This window comes from Eufriesea mexicana, unplaced genomic scaffold (genome assembly GCF_001483705.2).
Source record: "Eufriesea mexicana isolate 0111107269 unplaced genomic scaffold, ASM148370v2 scaffold4331, whole genome shotgun sequence".
Lineage (NCBI taxonomy): Eukaryota > Metazoa > Arthropoda > Insecta > Hymenoptera > Apidae > Eufriesea > Eufriesea mexicana.
The window spans coordinates 456,397-477,903 of NW_016912318.1; the positions used below are offsets into that span (position 1 = coordinate 456,397).

At 47.9% G+C, this 21,507-nt stretch overlaps 1 protein-coding gene across 1 annotated transcript; it reads left to right on the forward strand.

The window, feature by feature from the left end:
- Window positions 1-2,248: 2,248 nt before the first annotated feature.
- Window positions 2,249-20,008, forward strand: LOC108551500 (neurotrimin). Its single transcript, XM_017905697.1, has 5 exons — window positions 2,249-2,464; window positions 10,573-10,724; window positions 15,836-16,046; window positions 16,942-17,238; window positions 18,599-20,008. Exons 1-5 carry the CDS (start codon window positions 2,395-2,397, stop codon window positions 18,781-18,783), a joined length of 915 nt encoding a protein of 304 aa, XP_017761186.1. The 5' UTR covers window positions 2,249-2,394; the 3' UTR covers window positions 18,784-20,008.
- The last annotated feature ends 1,499 nt before the right edge of the window (window positions 20,009-21,507 follow it).

Here is a 21,507-nt window from a genome sequence, read left to right on the forward strand (position 1 = left end):
GGAAGGAGTCGGGGGAAGGGAACCGAAGAGGAAAGAAGGAAAAAAAGAAACAGACACCCGCTTACATGCACACGCACGCGCGGAGAAAGCAGGAAGAAAGGGAACCGGGGGGCCGAGAGAGCAGGAGGAGAAGCAAAAGGGAGAAAAAAGAGGTATCGAATAAGAGACCGGGGCGTAATTGAAGGTAAAAGGATAGGTAGCGAGTCTCTGACTTTTATTACAACGAAATTAATTCGAAATCCTCCGGCCGGGGCCGAAAGGCTGGCCATTAATCACGATCGACTTAAACGTATGTACCCTGGAATTCTAACCGATGAAGATCAATTAATTTCGTTAGCGGGCTATCTAATACCCCTGGTCGATCCGGCTACCCCAATTGAATAAGATTAACGCGACAAGAAGCTGGAAGCTCGGAGAGCGAGAAGGCGGAACAAGGTGGCCGGGCTGGCGGAGAAAAATGCAATAATCGTAAGCGACCCGAAAACGGCGGGGAGAGATAACAGAGGCGAAACTAATGGTAATCACGGTAGACGAGGAAGAACAGAAGAAAGAGAAGCGACAGCGCGGGCTGCGGGCGAGAAATAGGTCGGAAGAATCCTAAGGAGGATTCATTACGCTTTCCATGGAGGCCGTCTACCAGATAATCTTCAGCTAGGCGACAAAAACGAAACAAACGCGCCGAGCCGGCCGATATTTTCGAAGGAAAATAAAAGGAAATACGATCAAATTCTGTCAGACAGAGCCAGAGACAGAGAGAGAGAGAGAGAGAGAGACTGGCCCGGGAACGAGCGTGCAGCCGCAGTCCCGGGGCTGTCTTCTCCGTCTTCTCCGCAAACTAGAGACGATACGAGCCTCGGAATACCGCGTCCGGCGGCTGGAGGGTGGCGGATGGAACAAGGCGAAGAGGCTATGAACTTCCGCGGAAGCCGGAGGCGGCCAGAAAGGAACGGAGGTGAGCTAGGTGGCGATGGTGGTGCTGTATTAAAAGCGCCGGGGACAGTAATCAGCCGCGGCTAAATTAAGAATCGTAAACAGCGAAGAAGCCAAAGCGAAAGCTGATTAAAAGACTCCGCGGATAGGACGCGGGGCGGGCCGTCGCTTCCAATCGGCCAGAATTCGTTTAAACTCCAGGCTGTGCCGGCTAACGAAACCGCTGCTGGTCAATCGACGAACCGCAAATTTACAAATCCTCCCGGAGACTCGGGGAAAGAAGACCAACAAAAAGTCCCCGGAGCCTGCTATTTTCAAGCCGGGCATCCCTGGTCGGTGAAGCCAGGACGGGAATACGAAGGTTAACATCGTGAGAAGCGTAAAATTTGTTCAGAGGATGGACGAAAGACGTCCGTAGCGGCTGGAAAGAGCAAGAAGCGTGCAAGACGAAGCAACGGGCTGCACGAGCAGCAGCACTAGCAGCACCAGCAGTAGCAGTAGCAGCAGTAGCAGTAGCAGCAACCTAGACCAGGTCGGTGGTAGTAATACAGTGAGCAGCAGCAGCAGCAGCAGCAGCAGTAGCAGCAGTAGCAGTGTCGGTGGCAGTGGTGACGACGACACAACGAGAACGACGACGAAGACGACAACGAGGTTGCTGGTAGTGGTGGTGGTGTTGGTAGTGGTAGTAGTAATCAGGGAAGAAGACCGAGAAGGAGAAAGGGCTAAGAAGGAAGGAGGACAGCGAGAGAGTAGGAGGCCTGGAGGAAGGAGGAGGCTGACTGATCGGCAGAGTAGAGGAGAAAGAGCACGCCTGCGCGGAATCCCCGGGCGGGCGCGGGCAGTGCCACTGGAGGCCCGGCGGTTTCAGAGCTTCGCCCGGGACGACGAACCGCAGACGACCCGTACGCAAAACTCGGTCGTAGTTAGCCGTGTTTGAAGGATCGGTCGGAAAAGGGGCCATATCACGCGACGACACTAGCCCCCGCGGTGACGTCTCTCGTATACCGTGTTGTTTCAATTTCCCGGTCCACGGAACGCGCCGTGAAGACCTTGAACGCGCGTTTGAAAAACGTACGCGAGCGGCTCGCCGAGGCAACGGGCACGCGAGCATATATCGCGGTGGGATCGTAATAGGTGCGTAACCGAGGATTCAATTGGGAGATAATATGTGATCAGTGCGACACCGATCCGCTGTGGTGTATCTGTCAGGGGCAATTGTGCGCGGCCAGGGAGAAGGGACGTCGGAGGTGAAAAGAATACTATGCACGAGGTCTGGTAGCGCCGAGTCCAAGGAGGATGAACAGAGTGACGACTGAGGTCTAGGAGTGAGACGGTGCACCGGGCTTGGTGTGCTGGTTGTTTTGAGATGTCAGTGGACCCGTCGAAGGTAACTGCGTCGTCGTTGTCGTGGTCGTCGCCGTCGTCGTCGTGGTCGTCGTCGTCGTCACCACTGTCTTCGTCATCATGAGGAGATCCTCTTACGTGAACTACTACGTCCTGTGCCTCGTGTACTGGATTCTCCTCGGCATCACCGGTAAGATCTATATCACCCGCGCGACATATGTTCCAGTCCACTGACGAGTGACAACCTACTCTCTTTCTCTCTTTCTCCCTCTCTCACTCTCTCTCTCTCTCTCTCTCTCTTTCTCTCTGTCGCGGATCGTGCATCGATCTTTCGAGATTCCCGCGGGAAAGTGTCCGCGCTGACTCTGATAATCGCGAGGGTCGAAGAACGTGCTCTCTCCGGTAATCGTGCCATGTAGTGTGCCCTAGGTCCAGGTCTCCGGTGGACTGCCAATATACTTCTTTTTCGGGCTGAAAAAGGGGGGCCGGGTGACGCGAAAAGGACCGGAGAAGGGGGTGGAAGGGGCCAGGCGGGGCTGTACCGGAGACTTGTACTGCGGATGGATCGATCAGATTTTGGGGTGTAACTGTGCGTACGTGAATTAGCACGCGTGCAAGCCCGTGTGCTGGCAAGGTGCGATTCCGCGTCGAGGATTTGGCAGCTGATCGTGCGTATTCGCGATCGATGAACGCGAGAGAGGATCGAGATACGCGAGTGGAGGGAAAAAGGAGGACTAGTAGGCAGGAGGAGGGAGGGGGCTGCTTCCGGACCCGGTCCAGGGCTGTATCTAGCGCCACCCTTGTTTGTCGCCGCGACGGTATTGTATTTTCCCTGTGCTCCTCTTTGTCCTACCGATCGCTCCGTTCCTCTTTTTTCTTCGCCATCCTTGTCGGGTCACCGTGTCGACTCGATGATTCCGTCATCGGGGAATATACAGGGGGGCGAGGTGAAGGCAGAAGGGTAGCGTGTTCCCTCATCTTCGCTCTGACGTCGTTCAGGGACGTGTCTATCGATTTCATCTCTCGCGCGGCTGCATCGCCGCGATACGCTTAGCTTTTCTTCCTTTTATTCCATACACTCTCTTCGCTCAACGTTTCCCTGCGAGCAGCTACGACTTTTCCACGCGATCCCGGGCTTATCGCGGTGATTATGACAGTCGATTGCTAGAACCCCCTACGTATCGGCGTTCTTCGTGCTCTAGCACACTGTCGCGACTTTAAACTTAATTATATCGGTCACAACACAGGCATTTACTGCCATCCAGTTTATCGTGCAGATATTACAGCCGGATCCGTTCGTCTCTTAAACGGGTCACGCCGCGAATCCGTGCAATTACCCGCGTCTTCGTTGCAGGCTTACGTAACCCTTATGGAAATGCCTGTCAGCCGCACCATAAGCGTGTTAATTGCATCGTGCGTTTTTCTGCTGATTCAATGGCAGCTCCATTAATTCACGGATCGCTACCCTCGACATGTTTTATCTTAATGATCTTCCAGGATACCGGTTCCCCCTTGATACAGAGGCTGCCACAGCACACCCTCTCGTCCGTCTGCCAATAATTTCTCCTTTATGCTCAAGGACTCTTCTCAGGACTCTTGTCTCGCGGGGAGAAACAAAAAAAAATGAGAGAGAGAGAGAGAGAGGAGAGAGAGGAAGGGACCCGGTTAAAGAGGATTTATCAAGCACGCCTCGTGTCCGACGGTGCTTTTTCTTATCGATCGCGCGCAGGCAACAAGGAACCATTTCAGTATGCAAAGTGGGCATCGAGTTGTTGTCGATCGGCCCGTTCATTATCCGTGTCGGTCGCTTTATAAATACGTTCCATTCGTCGCTTTCGACACGGCTGTTATCGAACGAACCGCGAGGGTGTAAGAGAGAGGAAGCGGGAACCGGTGAAATACACGCGAAAGGCTGCCAAACCGCGGACTAAACGACACTCGTAGAACTTGCGAGCGGAGCACAAATCGATCCCATTAACGCAACTAACGTGCAGTAGGTAATTTTGTTAAACAATTTACCGAATTCTCGCGCCGGCCGCTCTCTACCCCCGGAACATACTCTTAATTGGTTTCGAACTGGGCGCCCAGCCGTATTCCAATCCGCAACACGAAAACAATTTCTGCATCGACAGGACGCCATTGTGCACTTTCTATCCGTAACATAATCGCGCCGCACGCCCGCTGATTATACCTCCCAATGATTAACCGACCAACATAGTTACCTTTGAATGCGGATTTCGGGATTTCAACCACCGCCGCTTACACGGCTTCGCTTCCTAGATCCTCCTCTCCAGTCTGACGTGTGCCGCGGCTAACTCCTAGCGAATGGATCCTGCGCCGCCATTATTTACGCGTTGTTATACATCTCGCGATACTTTGCTTCGATCGCTGTGAAATCATAGCCAACGTACTCGGGCAATCGTGCGTCGTGATCAGACAGTGCACGAGAATTTATTCGGTCAGAAGATGAAATCTTGATAAAATTACGGGGAAAAATTGGTAGCACAACGTACGTGTCGTGCAAGAGGGTGGTTTCGTAATTTTCCTATTCGCGTAGTGCTATCCCTGGGCAAAATTTTTCGGTCAAAGTTTAGATGCACATAGGTGCATTTTGTACTCGACGTTTAAAAACGACAGTGATTATTATAATTTCGTGGTACCTATTATACGATATTCGTTTTAGCATGCAACCAAAGCCTGCCGGGAATAAATAAAATTTATTTCTCGATATTGGACACGGTTAGAACGATATTCCCGTGAAATTAATCAAGAATTTCCACGTAATTTTTGGATCATCGCCTGACGCCATTCGCGGAGTGTTAATTAAATTGGATGAATTTCCAAGCCTAGGCGAGACGGATATATTCCTGGTAAACAATTACTCCTTTAATATCCGGGGATCAGCAGACAATCGAACGACAAGCATTAATTCGACGCGCGACGGAAGTAGTCGGACGTAAATGTTTGATGAACTGGTAAGACAGAAAATCGAGTTAGCCTGGCTGGCAGGACGAGAAAGAGCGATCTTGAGGATCCAGATTTATGTTCGAGTTTAGTGCCCGATGACGGCGTAAAATTACACCGAACACTCGTACGTGTATCGTAGTTCTAATAAAGCGGGGACGCGGTTCCGCATCGGCTCCCCCCGCATGTTCTCATGGGAAATATCTATCAGAGATCCTCTTTCTATTTCCGAGAAATTTACCGCGCGCTTTCCCTTCGCCTTTTATTATTTTTCCGGACGATTTCGCGGCACCCGACCGAAACTCTACCCCTATCTGTGCGTAATTGTTCACACTTGACGACCTACCCCTGCCTTCGAACGCACGGGGGCAGGTTTTGATTACAGGAGGAAACATAATTTCGTTAAATGGCGATTACAGCGGGACGAGATACGCGTGTAATTGACGTTTCGTTCACGAGCGGCGTTTAAATTTCGCGCGGATAACCATCGCTCGTGTGAAAATAATCTAGATCCGACGCTACCCCGCCGGAATTTATGGCATGGCCAAACTCCGCGTGTTGACATAGCAACGATGAGTTCTCAGGAACGCAACCGTCCGGTCATTTATTTTCGGTAACAACGTAATTCGGAAACGAGTTATCGTTAACTCTATTCCTCGTGATAATCGTAGAAGAGGAGAAGCAAGATTCGCCATTTTTCCTGGAAAATACGCTCGCTGCGAGGATAAAGATGCAATTACAGTAGCCGATGCAGAATTGGCGCGGCGACGGCAGCCAGCGCGCCGCTCTATCGCTAACAACTTCAACCTTGTGTTTGCCTCTGTGAATGATTCATTCCCTCTGAAATTTACGAACGGTCATAAGCGACGCGTTGCAGCGACCGCACAATCGGCCGCTTTGTTCCTCTTCCTCCCCAAGCTTCCACCCTTGCCCTCTCAGCCGGCAGCTTTGTTCCTGCAGCCTGGTAATCCCGGCGTGAAACATGATTTCCAGGAACGCCGGGAACGATAATCGCCAGCACATGGAAACAATTCAGCCCGGGGTTTAAAACCGCGACGAAAAACGGTGATAGAGCTGACGCGAGAGGCAGCCACTACGACGTCTATTTATGCCCATTTCGCGAGCTTCCTCCGCCACCCCCGTGGCGCTTGCGCCGCGAAATTTTGCATCCCTGAAGGATCCTCTTGTCCGTAGGATCGGGTGTCCTGGGAGGACGGGCTAGGATTGGTCGTGCGCGTCGCCGGTGCACGCGATGTCGGGTCGGTGCGCAATGATTGCCAATCCAATTCGCGCCGTCTGAACGGAAACGCGTTGGCAAATCGATTCATCGAGCGTGCAACGATTGGCAGAGATGCAGAGTTAAAAGGATATCGGCGCGGAACCGGGAATTAGCGCGATCAGGAAGAATCGTCGATCGATCATCGGTTGACAGAGGTTAGGGTAGCCTTCCGCTTGGTCGGACCGTCGTGCGCGTTCCGAGCTGGCATTTTCGTCCTCGAGATGCTCCTTTAAGCTTCTCCTTCCGCCCCCGAGTGCTCGATGAAACTTTATCCCCGAGGCACTCTGCCGGGGTGTGCCTTCGAACCGCTTCCGAAGAACGGCGAGCTAGGTAAACGACGTTTAATCCATCCTCGAGGCGAGAGGCACGATAACTTCCGTCGCGGGTTTAGAATCTAGCTGGAAAATAGCAGCCATTCCGCCTCGGCGAGAGCGTAATGCGGCTGATCGCTGCATTTCGCCACGCTGTTAAAAACCGGATGCGCTCCAGCCGGCGGAACGCTTCCGTAACGGGACGCCTTGAACGAGCAGCTGAGCATTTGCCACGTCGGGACGGAATGGTGACGATACTCGAGAGCACGGAATTGCGACGGACAATTGCGGATATCGCGAGTCGTGGACGTAACTGGCGAGAGCCAGCCGCTAGCTCGCGCGAGCCTGAGCTCCTGGTCCACGTTTGACAGCGTTTAGCTCGATCACGCGACGTCGATAATCAGTGCGCGATGATAATGTCGGCATTATTGAAAGGGTGCGGATTTATCTGGCCGGATGCTATTTGCCAATGCGGACGTTCGATTTTTGCCGACGCGGCTCTGCGTGCCCTGTTTTCCGTCGACCCAGCGTCGCAGGACATTCTATAATTCACGATGTTTTGTTCGTCCCGAATTTTATGTCCCGTCGAATTCAACGGGAATAAACGGAAGTTAATCACCTTTGTCCGCTTTCAACTCGGCTCGCGAACCAGACCCGACACTTTGCGAGTAATTCCGCCGGAGAGCCTGAAAGACTTGGAAGCTTGACAGCGCGTAGGTAGAAAAGAGGCCCGAATCTGATGCGAGTTGCTCCTGTCGCAAATTTGTCATGGTTTCGTGTTCGAAATTGACAGACAGACAGAAATTCACGGACACATGTGCCAGTTTTCTGATATCCAGTATTTCTGAGACAATTACCGGACGACGTGCACACCACCTCGTTGGCGATTCTATCGTAAAAGCAGTACGACGTGCGTGGCACGTCCTTCCAGCGCGAGTGGTTAAATGGGACATTTTAACACCGAGTCGTAGAAAACGACACCATTTCGCGCCCAGGGGAAGATTCAATTTCGCGGCTGTTTCGCGTGGGAGTTCACGCGTTAAGTATGGAGATGTGTATTTTTCCGTTCCGACAACGAGCACCTTCCTCGATGCTATAAAGTTTCCGACAGAAGAGAGGAATGCTGGCCAGACATTGGACGTAATTCGCAGGAATTAGTGCGAGGCGTGTATCGCGAGCTTCCTTATCCGCTTCGTCTGCTGTCACGATGCATTATCATCCTGGCTTGTCCGCGGAAGCACCCACGCGAAGAAGAACGGGCACGATATCAGCTTCCTTCGTCGTTCTTTCGTTCTCCCGGTTAAAATATGTTGAATAATACAGCGATACCTCTAATGCGTTCTCCTTATACTCCCATAACACGTTCCCTGCAGTGACGTCATTTGCCAGCGACACGAAACTTTTTGTTTGCACTGCGGTAATGACTGGCACTACCTCGAGCTGGTGAAATAGCCGCGACGCCATTTTCAAACGTACAAATCGCTGAGTTAACTCCGACTGCCGTAAATCTGTCTCCGCGATTGTCGCCATCTTGATCGTTAAAAATGGCGCTCGGGATGAACACCAATCTTTCCTCCGCGTAGCAACAACGGCAAACAAAACCCCGTGATTACAAAAATTTGTTCGATAACCTGACAGAAATTTGCATCGTTAGACTGAAATTACTTTTACAGTGTTCTGTCAAAATCGGTTCTTCAGACAGCAAACATCCAATTGCAAAATAACACCAAGGATGAAATAATCGACCGATCAAACACGCGAAGCTTCTCGTCCCTACGTATCAAAATGAAACAAAATATCGAATTTACCCGAGTAAATAGTACCGAACGTTCACGCTAGATGGTGTCACTGTGTTACTCACCGCGAAGAATTAATCTCGAGTTAATTGGCACCACGCAGGGTTCCCGTGGACCAGAGACGTAATAAAAATTGCGGGATAAAAGAATGGAAGCAAAGAATCGATGACAGGAGCAACGGCGATAATGCCACGATCGGAGAAGAGGGCAGAGAAAAAGTAGGTTTCGCAGTTTGTCGTGGAAAGGCCAAAAAGTAGCGAGGAAACGTGAAAAGTAATACGTCGATAGCAGCTATTTTCGAGCAGCAGACCGGGAAGAAAAAGTTGTTGATGACCTGAATAACTCAATCAATAGAGCGGCGGTCCAATAAATGAAAGAACCGTATCCGAGTGCCGCTTCGGCCAATTGTTTTCCTCGTTACGAATGCTACATAAATAGCCATGAGACCGCGCGCACCGAGCGCAGGATGAATACCTCGGTTTCACGCAATCCGCCGTTACCATGAATCTTCGCGCGAGGCGCCGATATCCATCGAACGTTTCCTTTATTCCCGCTAAATGTTCGTGACAACGCAACGCGTTTAGAGTCATTTGGCAAGCCCGTGAGCCGAGCCCCGTTGACGCGCGCGACCAGCTGCCAACAGTGCCTCTGTCCCTGGGCAGGCGCAAAGAAACTTCCTGTTCGAGTAGCTGTTTTATCGAGTTCCTCTTCTTTTCCTCGCCTCCTCCGTGCAGCTCTCTATAGACTTTCGAGAGACTCGAAGCGTGGACGATAAATCGGAAGGCTCCTTTTCAATTCCCACAGACACCGTGGCGCTACGGACTTTCTATGCACCGCGATATCGTTCCCGGTCTTTTCGATGCGTCGCTTCCCAGGCATTGGTGCCCGATGCTGTGGTAATTTCCGGCACACGCATTTCGATCTTCCGCCGATATTTCCGCTCTATGTATCGCTGCGAAGCGAGAAAATGGAGGAACGTCGAAACGCATCCTCTCTTCGGTGACCGCTAGACCGGAAGCGGGCCCTCAAGGTCGTTGGAACGAAGCCCACGGTTACTTTCCGGGCCGAATAGCTGATCCGACTTTGGATACCTCGGATCGGAATCCTCTGGATTAGTATCCATTTCTCCGTTGCACGATGGCCTGGCAGAGAAGCTCTCTGATAGGATTTATCCCCAAAGGCAAAGAGTGAAAAGGAGATGCGGGCTGCGAGTGAGGAGGAGCGAGAGAAGGACGTGCATGAACGTCACGAATGCGAAATACGCTATATTCCCGCGATCCTTTTATTATTCCATCATGGAAACGCTACCGGTGCCCGTACAATGTAAATTCGTTCAGGATAACAAGCTCGCGCGCTGCAGCCGCCATGTTAATGCATTCTCCTCGGACTTAACCGACGTTCGGGGGCTCAGTTAAAAGTGAACCTTGCCTGGTATTCAACGTTTCGTGTCTGCAATAGGATTACGGGCAGGGAGGAGGAAAAAAAAGACCTCGCACCCTTCTGCGAATTTGCCGAACGACGATGTCGCCACACTGCTGACAAGTGTGCCACGATGAATATTTCTCGTCGCGTGAAGCGATGCTTGCAAATTTCAGATGAAAACCGGGCATCTGAATATTTCTTCCTCGATTTATCCGTTAATAATACACTAATATCGGGGTTTACATTAAGGTTGGGTGGAAAAACCACTCGGAGCGCCATTACTATTTCAAGTGCTAGATACAGGTCGCGGGATCGTTATTTTTAAGTTATTCGTACGACAGAGGTCACGTGGGATTAAATTTCCCCCGTGTAATTTGAACAGACACATCGAAAATACTCGAACGTGATAAAACGGGTTTTAAAAGCGAAGCCTTGTTCCGTGAATTGCTATTTAAGTTGGGAATACAGGGGTTCTGTGACGGACATTTTGATACCGCCTTGACTAAAACTCGATCGAATATTTCAGGCGTGAGCACAAGATCCCATTCGTTAGTGAAGAGGTTCGACGGGATTTACACGGAGCCGCACTTCGACTCCAGCACCCCCACGAACATCACGGCTCAGTTGGGGAGTCACGCTTACTTGCCGTGCAAAGTGCGACACCTTGGTAATAAATCGGTAAGTCTTTGTCACGAACCATCCAACACGCTCCAAATGAAACACCGCTAATTAAATCCTCCGCTGTCCACCTAACTTTCCTTCCACGAATCCACCACGACCGTCCACAATTCCAAACCTCCAAACCGTTCTTAAACTAGACACGAAGCGAATGACCGAAAGAAACGAACCAAAGGACAATCGTGCACAGTGAATCGCGCAATTACGAATTCCTCAATTCTAATTCCTCCCGAAAAACGAAGGGACCCCGCCATCTCGTTCCCGTTCCTTGGAAAAAGCAGGAACCGGAAACCGACGTCGCCTGCTCGTAGATAAAGCGAATTTATTTGCACGCGAATGCCCAGTTTGCCCGTGAAACCGCGGCGACGGAGTTAGCGGCAGCGGCGGCGCTAGTGTCGAGCGTGGCGATGGTATCGTAGCCAGGCGACCCGTCGGTCTCCATGAAGCCGCTGATTCGCCATCAAAAAGTTGCGCTATCGGTTTCCGTTTCCGTTGATATTTCGCGTCGGCAACCCGTCCGGTTCGCGCTATTACAATAATCGAAATGGCGGCGATAAACCGTCGATCCCGATACATACCGCGACTCTATCCGCGACGGAATTTATGCGTGCTATAAAAGTCTAATCCGTCCGCGGTCGCGGCCGTTAGAACGGATTATACGAGCCGCGTGAATTTCACGATTCGCGAGGGGGAAGAGGGTTAAAGAGAGGACGGGAGAGAGGGTCAGAGAGAGGAATGATCCCTGTACAGAGGTAACCCAGATTGCGACGACGGGGAGCCTTCGGAGGGCAGGTGGAGGACCGGTAGAGGTTTCGCTACGCGGTATCACTCGTCAGAGAAGTTTCACCCGAGCCGGTGTGTACAACCACGAAACATGTACGTCGAAAGAGAAGCAGGACTAAGTGTCTGGTGACACGCGACCCTTGTATAATCGTCCGATTGCGTACTTAAGGGCCGCGAACCCATAGAGCCGCGACCCCTTCGCACCCCCGCGTCCCCCCGCTTGTTCTTCTGATACTTATCGCGCGTGGAATTAAACGTACCTTTGCCGCTGACTTTCTGTCAACGACCATTGTGCTTCGCTACCCTGGAACACGATTGAAAACGATTACTCTTGCGGCACTCGCGGTCGACCCGGTGACTCTGCATTTGTTCCCGTGTTTTCCGTTCTATGCGATGCAAGTGCAACGCGAAACGTGGTTTAGAAGCGTGGTTTAATCGAGTACCAGGTACCGAGGAATAACCAAAGGCTTCCATACGACTTTATTCCTAGTAACGTGGATTTTATCCTCGAATCCGTGATAAATATCAAAGCTACGAACTCAGTTGCTTCTGCTTATCACGGAGTGCGAGAAAATACTCTTTTAAAATTTTAGAGCCTATACCTATTCAAAATGTCAACTCTCAAAGACCAATTGGACAGCTATCAAGCGTTTGTTAGCAAAAATATAAATCCAAATTGTTATTTACCACTCGTGATTCTTATTTACCCAAAGTACTGTGCACTGCGCTTAGCATCAGAGAACGGAATAATCGTTCGGGGGACCAAGGAACGACAAAATGGCGGTGGAAAGGATTGGAAGACCTGGGATTCGAATGAAATCTTCTCGTTCCTGGGGAATATCGGCGAGGTTAAAAGTGCCGTGAAAGTTGCGAAAGGAATTCTCGAAAAGCCCGCGAGCGATCGATGGGACATAACGCAGGAGCGAGAAGCGGGATTTACTAATTTATCGCTTTCTCCGCGGAAATTAATGGCACGACAATCGTAATTGAGCGGGAGCTGGCGCGAGAAAGATAGAAACGCTGGTTACCCACGACTTCAACGGACTCGGTTCCCAGAGATAAACGAATTCCGTCCGGTGTAGAATTTCCTAGATCACGATTGCACTTCGGCAATCGACGAAGAGATTACTCGCTCCGCCAAGTTACCATCGAACATCGGAACAGAGTTGTACTTGCAAATTTTTCCCCGCGGCTTGAATTATAGCCCTCTTCCCGATCGCTGTATCGCGAGACACGAACAAAGAGGCAATTACTCTACTTTGTTGATTGCGACCCGGGCTCGCAGGTCGCCCACCACGATCCACCTGGCTCGTGGGTTACATCGGGTGAAAAACAGCGCGTGGCGCGTGCTGGATCGACCTGTTCTGACGATACTTATCGTGCAAATAAATTGGATGTACTCCTAATACGCTTTCTTCCACGAACCACCTTGGGTCCTAGCTAGAGAGGAGAGCAACGACTCCGGCTTGCCCGATCGACGCACGATAAATTAACCGTAGACAAGGGAAAGAAGATTGATCGCGCGAGATCGGGAAGTCGGGCCAGGTCTCTCTCTTTTTCCAGCCACCGTATTCCACGCGCTTTTTCCACCGTGCTCCCTCTGTCCGCATTCAGCCAGGAGCTCGCGAATTTCCAGCCAGACACGGTTGAATTTCACTTCGTCACTGGGAACGTGTCTGTTGCTTTATTTCGCTTTTTGTTCCATCCGACGAGGAAGAAACGTCCGCGCCATAGACCAAAAATCTAACAATAGACCGCGTCACGTATCGGAGAAGGGATTAATAATTCTCGCGATGCGTCCGTTGGCTGGATGGTAAAAAGCTCCTACCCGTTCGTCGCTTTTTGCCTGCCTCGAATTGATGAGGGAATCGTATACGACCGCTGTTTCCGGCTTTCCAATTTCGTCCTCTGATCGCTAATAAATATTAATTACCGCGTTTCTTTCGGCGCAAGTAGAAGAAGGAGCGTAAGTCTGACGGAAAGCCACGGTGTTTACATTCTTACGGACTTGCATTCTTAATTTACGAGCTTGCGTTAAGTACACGCTTAACATGCAAAGACGGTAAGAACAGTTAGGTCTCGTGCAACTTCGTTTCTAAGTTACCCACTGGCCGCCATTTTCAACGAAAGAGATCACAGAAGTGGAATAATATCGTATAAAATCCAGCAGAATATTTTAGCAGATTTACCGAATGGACGCCATTTTTATTTATTTATTTAATAATAATTCACCCGTAAGTAGAACCCATTAGTGTATAAACAAAATATTTAAACATACGTCACTCTGTTAGTGAGAGAAAGAATATAGGTTAGGTTAGGTTAGATATAGGTTAGATATAGCCGATATTTGACAATTGACAAATGGCAATACAATACATGACAATGGATATAGACAATTTGCTTACAGATTTAAGATCTGGTTTTTAAACGAAAAGATACTATTGCCAAAAAATTGAAAGTCTGATGAGAAATTGTTTGCAAGAATGCATATTCTATCGATAGGGTCTACTAATTCGAGTCGTGCTGGTGGTATTATGCTGATCAGGTATAAAGATTCGAAAGCCTCTTAAATTTCTTGAAGAAGCATGAAAATTAACGAAAGATAATAATTTTGGACTGCATATAATAGCAATATTCATAATTTTGAAGAGAAACAAAAGATCGTCAGCGATTCTTCCCGATTCGAGAGATTTAAGGTTAAGCTTGCATCGAAGAGGTCCACAATCATGATCATAAATACTACATTTTGAACGAATGAGATCCAAGTAAATATTTCATAATATAATCTTAAATTGATATTTAATTATCTCGATTACCAGAAGAAGGGAATTTAAGTGCACAGTGTGCACCGAAATTAAGAGATCGCTGATTTTAGACTAGGAAACGGATTTCTTAGCAGATTTGTAACGAAATTTAATTTTTATTGGATAGCAATGTCGGCTCGGATTTATCTCCCAGAGAAAGTTGAACGGGATAACCTCTTACGCCACTGAAAGTTGCCATATTGTCCTTGCATGTTAAAACACGGTGTACAAGCATCGTCGTAACCTTTACACGTTTATCTTCGAAGAAGGCAAAATAAAAAAGGAGGAAAGAGACACGGACACGCGAACTCGTTTCGAATATAAGAATATAGAAGACGATCCTGAAGTAGGTGACCAAACTTTCCAACCATGTTCTCTAGTCACTTTAACGATGGAAAAAGACCATAGAAACATGGCTCCGGGAACTCTTCCTGTCCGAGTTCTAAACAAGTTTTAAACACTCTTCGTCTGTGTCAAAGTTTCGCAAGGAACGCTTCGCAAGTTTATAGCCACGCGTGTGTTGATGCGGTGCAACGTTGATACAAGTAAATGATGCGTGTGCTGGTAAGCGGAATAATTCAAGTAATATTATCGTCTACCCCGTGTACCATAAACGTCTTCTAACGCAAATTTATCCCCGTCGAGAAGCGCTCCTCCACTTATGCAATCCTATTGTTAGTTTATCCTTGGAATAAGTGGAACGCGCTTTCACGGCTACTGTCGCGTATTTCGAACGAAAAATGTCGAATTTACGGCCAAGCCTTATATCACGATCCGAACACAGCAGTGCCGAAGATTTACGGTGTTTAATTCGATCGAAGTATCCTTGAATTCGAGATTCGCCCTGGGAATGGATCGAAAGCTTCGAAATTCGATATATTAAATTTTTACATCACCGAGGAATATTATAATACGAGAGAGAAAAATAAAACGTGGAAATAATACGGTTAGAAAATATAACAACTCGATAATTATACGATATTTACATAAATGTGTTTATTACAAACAAGCGGTATTGTATGAGTTAAAAATACCGTTAATAGGAAAATAAAACATTTCAATACGGTATTGATCCATCCCTTGTCAATATCGCAGACCTACGAGTACACTAGCGCCACCGTGGTCCATATATCTAACGAACGTATCACGAATGTCGCACAAACGGTAGAATTATTTTCCAATTTCACTGGCATTACCTAACAAATGCTTTCTTGCTATCTACATCGCGTTGTTTTGAAAATTTAACGCAAATATCTTCGCTATGCACAGTGAGCGTAAGCTTCGTGCAAAAATACATATTCCAAATACACCACGAACGCGATTCTTTGTTCCTCTTTTCACCAAACTTCCGAAAATCCTCGAATTCTCGATATTTGCAAGTTCCCTGAACCTGGAAAAGATTCTTTACCAAATTTCACGTACTCGGAATATTTTTAAATATTCTGAAAGCTTGTAAGATTCGCACGAAATGCTTCTATCGTAAGTTATGTTTGACGAAATTAACATGTTTATTAACTGTGAAAGGTGTCGTGGATCAGAAGAAGGGACTCGCATATCCTCTCGGTAGATAAAGTCATGTTTATCCCGGACGAAAGGTTCCAGGCACTTTACGTAGAGTCGACGGAGACCTGGACCCTGCAGGTGAAGTACGTGCAGGCACGCGACGAAGGCGAGTACGAGTGCCAAATCTCGAGCGATCCGAAGAAGAGTCACATCATCAAGCTGAACATCGTCGGTGAGACTACGCGAGAATTGCTGTACATGGATAACGAGCGTCATCGATACGAATTTAATTATTTTTCGAGGGTGCGCGTCGGTGTGCCTACGGTGCATTTAGAAATTGACCAGCGGCCATCGTCGCTCAATTCCACGCCGGCGTTATTTTTATGTCGCCAGAGAAGAGCTCTGTGATCGATCGTCGGAGCACTTCGCGGACCGTGTTCCAACGACGTGGTAAAAAATTATACGAGCGTAAAATACAGACATTCTCTCTTTCACGCAACTCGTACGTGTAAGCGCTGAAATGTCCGCTCGGATAATCGCTCGGTGTGTTTAGTGATTAATTTTCTTTGTCGTTCGATCACCTTCTTGCGTCGCATTTAACACGTCCCGCGCCATGTGGGGCCACGGACGACCCTACCGCTAATTTTTAACTTCCGTCCAACGCCAGCACACCCCCATGCATCGTCCGGGGGTGGAAGAAAGATCTTGGAAAGCGATTAAAATGTCGAGAATATGGCACGCTCGTTATTTCTCTCTAATTAACACGTTCCGTGCTTCGAGATAGCCCGCGATAAGTAGCAGACGTTGAGCTTTCAACCGGGAAAACAAAGGTACCTTTGTTGCAGTATTCAGTTGACTCGGATCGATGCAGAGATCGGATCGTTGAGAATTCTACACCGATATGGTAAATACGATCCAATCGAACGATTCTAACAGATCTTTCCCTCAAATTTTATCTATGCTACCTAATTTCCTAGGAAACGTTCCTCTTGTTAGCCCTAACACGCGTAACGTGAGGATTCCGAATATTTCGAGTCATGGAACGTGTTGCATCGATGTTCCTTTTATTTATTGCGGTGGGAGTCGCGCGATAGGGCGATGATAAACACCGACTGTCGATTTTCCAGTGCCAAAGATCGAAATCATAGGCGACCGTGACATATACGTGAAGACCGGGAGCAGAGTAGCCATACGGTGCGTGATCAAGCAGTCTCTCGAGGTGCCTTTCTACGTTTTCTGGTACCACGAGGGTGACCGCATACTTGATTACCAATTAAGCAAGATCGACATCCAGACGAACAGGATCGATGACAACACGATCAGCAGCCTCATGATCCACAACGCGAGGCGGGAAGATTCCGGCAATTACACCTGCAGCCCTAGCAGTTGGGATAGCGTGAGCGTGCAGCTTCACGTGTTGAATGGTAAGCACTTTCGTGTTCCAATTATTCAAATTACCTTCGTGAGTATCGAGGAATAAAAATGTATTTTTCCCTGACTTCGCGTGACCTACCGTTTATGTGGAATTTACCAGAATTTTATAATCCAGGTGTACTTTATCTGTTCGAGCATTATCAGATTTCGAAATTCTCTGAATTTTTCTAATTGGGTACTCGAGAAATTTTCAATATACAGCTTTCATTTTGTAAACCATTCTTCAATCTGCTTAACCCCTTCAGAAAAATATTTGTTTGATAATATACTGCACGGCTTCTGGCAGAGACAGTTCTTCACGTCTCGGAGACGTGAAAGTCCAGGGAATGGCACGGGAGTTGAATAACGTCTCCCAGACGTTATTTTATATCAAGGGATTAAACAAAACGAAAACATGACAATATGGAATAATATCTAATATTTTTCTTTTCACTGCGTTTCAGTGCATCGTTGATGATGGCGTGATGAGAAATTGTTGTTGAAAGTATAAATTCTGGAATTCTCGAAAGAGGAAATTTTTCGTGACACAGTTGTCAGCCTGTATTCCAAAGACGCTAATTCGTTAGACACGATGGGAAGTTTCACTTCGGATTTTAATACGGAAGTCCCGATTCGAAACTCTTGGCGCAAATATAATAGTAAATGCAAGCGCGAATAACTCTTACAGAAGGGGTACCAACTCGCTAAAACTGGTTCGCTAATAATTTAACACGGTTTCTGTTCAATCCATCATCAACTTCTTGGTCTAAATCCAATCGTGGGAATAAACGCAATCTCGGGGCAACGCGAGTCTCAAAGAACTTTGCTAACCCTTATTTACAACTCGCTAGAATTACTCGATTAAACCTGTATCCGAAATGCTACGGGGCAAAAATAAAAGTAACACATCCTAACGTGCTACATCGCACCACCCTGCAACTTTATTAAAACTTCCGAACCTACCAAATTGAGAAAAGAAGTCTCCCAACTCTCCAAGTTCGACGAACTTAACTCCTTGCCTTATGACTCTCTCAGGAGCTGCTCGAGTGAACTATTATATTTGCTGTTAGCAGAACCATCTCGCGATATTTCAATACCCGTAGTAATCTCTGGAATTTAATCGAGTTAAAAGTAAAAAATAATCCCCCATAGGGGTATCACTCGATGTCATAAAGCAAGGACATAACCTAAAACGGAGCACGTAAAAAAGATTCTTGCAAGTCTTTATGGTCGGGGATAAAGATTCGCATGTAGCATAAAAAAGAAAAAAGAGAAAAAAAAATCCGGTTAGTGGAAAGAAAGCTGCTAACTACGTCGCATTAGCGGCGCGATAAAAGTAGCCATGGAATAAAAATCGATTCTCTGATACAGGCGAGCATCCTGCTGCGATTCAAAGAGGGATCAGCTCGGCACCGGGTGGCTGTCCGACGCTGTGGTGGCTGGCAGGCATCATGACGCTGTATTCGAGTCACGGCAGTCGCCTATTCGTCCTCGCCCTTCTGATCCTCATGGTTCTTTATTCGGAGAATCCATCTTACTTCGCGCCGGAACGATAATCAGAAACGGGTGGAGGACTATGTCGGAAGATGATCGATTATCTCCTGCTACGAGACCCAGAAGGCGCCACGGGAAACGTACCGGCGAGAAGATACGGAGGAAAGTGCACGTGGAAGGCTTCTTCGGAAAGACTTCGTGAAGACTCGGTGAGCGATGGAGGGGGAAGCGCGAAGAACCACGGGAAGAGAACGCGACGAGAATCAAAGATGGCCGTCGCGGTAGGACACGCGACGCTTCGGCAGGCTGCTGGCGTCGTTTCACGTTCAACGGGACGCAGGGAAGCGAAAGAAACCTTGAAATTCTCGGTCGACCGCTGCATCGCCGATTTTTAACGCCGCTCATTCCATAAACATGATTTCGCATGATCGTCGGTTTTGCTCTTTTCAACGGTGGAACAGCGGCGATCGTTCGTGGAAAATTATCGTGTTCCGAGGGAGAAATCTTCAACAACGAAGGATCGAGTCCCCTTTTCGAACGGCTCGATCGTGATCGAGGTCGAACGCGATCGAGGCAAACGTGATCGCGACGATCGCGGGCGTCCCAACGACGATTTTAATCTGCGTACGTATCTGAGAAACGGAGGGGAGTGGACAGGGAACGCGTTTCGCGTGTCGAGATAGTATGATCCGGCCGTTAGTAATTAGGGGTTAATTAATCTCGGGGGAACACTCGCGAAATCGCCGCGAGTCCTTCACACGGTCGAAAAGCGGCAGCTCGAGGAGTGGGGGTAACGAACGACACGAAGTTCGCGGACAACCTAACCTCTTCTTCAAACGCGAGGAGGCAAGATGAATTTTTTATAGGAATTATACATAAAGACACGATCTTCCAGGTATTTCAAACACGCGCGATATAGAACCTTTTATACCCTCGTTACGCAACCTACATCGTTCTAAACAATCATTCTAAATAATCGCTAAACGTCATACGAAGTCATTGTATATATTTGCCTAACGGAGCGACACCACGGAGAGAAAGGATCGTGTAAAAATCCCAATAGCCCGAGCAAGGGACGAATGAGACGTACGCAATTTCGAGACAAGTTCCCCTTCTTATTCATTATCCATCATTGTCAAAGGTGTTTCGCGATCTTCGTGTCTATCTCGTGGGAAGCCAAACAGTAACGAATTCTTCGTGATCGATCGCGAGATTCTGTCGGGGACGTCGGGAGGGTTTCGTAGTTTCTTTCACATCGAGATTAACTCGACGACGAGCGAGTGTAACTCTGCCAGAAAGGAGAGAGGGTAAGGCGTAAGGGGTGGGGAGCGAGTCGCAGGACGCGGGGTGGGTGGGGTCGAAAATGGGAATGATAATAAAAATGCGTGTATGGTAATTGTAGAATGCCGACAGAACTTCGTCCGCGCCGCTTCGATAGAATTGAAACTTGTTCGATGAACTTCTTGAAAGCGATGTGATTAATTATATTCGACTAGGAAGACGATTAGCGAATAGTGTCTATACTCGACCGTGTACCGCACGCACTCGGGATCGTCTCGAAATATGGATGCATCTCGACGATCGTCTCCGGCAGACGATCCGTCGAAATCATTTGATAGCATGTGGTACGAGCGAACGAATAATTTCCTCGTTTATCTTGATTCCGTTTCGAAGCTACGAGAACGTTCCATGAGGACCGTATACATCGAATGAACAAAATTAGAAAAACTTTGCTGCGTAATATGAGGCATGGCGATAGTGTAAAATCACGATTGTCAACCAAAAGTCGAAATTTATCGAAATTCGTAAGAACCACGATAGGGAATAGAATATTAGAATCTCACTACGTAATTACAACTGTTTCTTCTTTAAACGAGTGATTCGGAATATAGTAGAAAAGAAATCGTTTAATTTTAAAGAATGATTATCACGCTTACCCTTATGCGTACTTCTCGCTGGCAAATCGTGAACGTTGTAGCCATTTGCAATATGGGGCGATCTGCGTTGTACAACGAGGTTAATTCTTCGTATTACAGTTTCTCACAGTTCCTGGATATTCTCACGAATTTAAACACAAAATCACACACACACACACACACACAAGATGATCACGACAGAAATTATCACCGTTTATCGATTCTACAACGTAAAACGTCACTGCCTGTATTATTCAAAGATGTTCAATTTCGAAATACGTTATACGCGATTAGTTCCGATTAATGGCGCGATCATTTCTAACGACGAAAACCGAAAAACTAAGATGGCGTACCGATTGCATCGAGACGACCCATGGTGACAAATTTTGGTACTTGAAGCGCATTGAGTATAAACACGAGCCAATAAGAAAATGTTATATATCCGTGCATGCGTGTCAAGTTTCGTAACGGAATGGGTCGCGGGAAAGGAAGAAAAAACTTATCGATTGCTATCGAATAATCGCTTCGATATAAAACTTACCAACGTTAGATATGCAACAAATTTGACATGCAGACTTCTACAGCGACATTTGTGCATTAGAAATAGTATCAACGATTTGTTTTACCCTCTTCGTTAATTCCAAAAATTTATTACGAGTTTCCATCGATCGGTAAGGTTACCTACGGATACGTCATGATTTGCAGATTCTTATCTACATCGTGCGTAGTCTTATTTTATCGCTCGATTGGTAACGATGGAAAATAAGAAACAGGAATCGATTCGAAACGACCGCGAGGAAGATATCATTCTAATCGACTCTACAGAGACCCAGACCGTTTTCTCGTTCTGCATGTTCGGCTGTATAAACA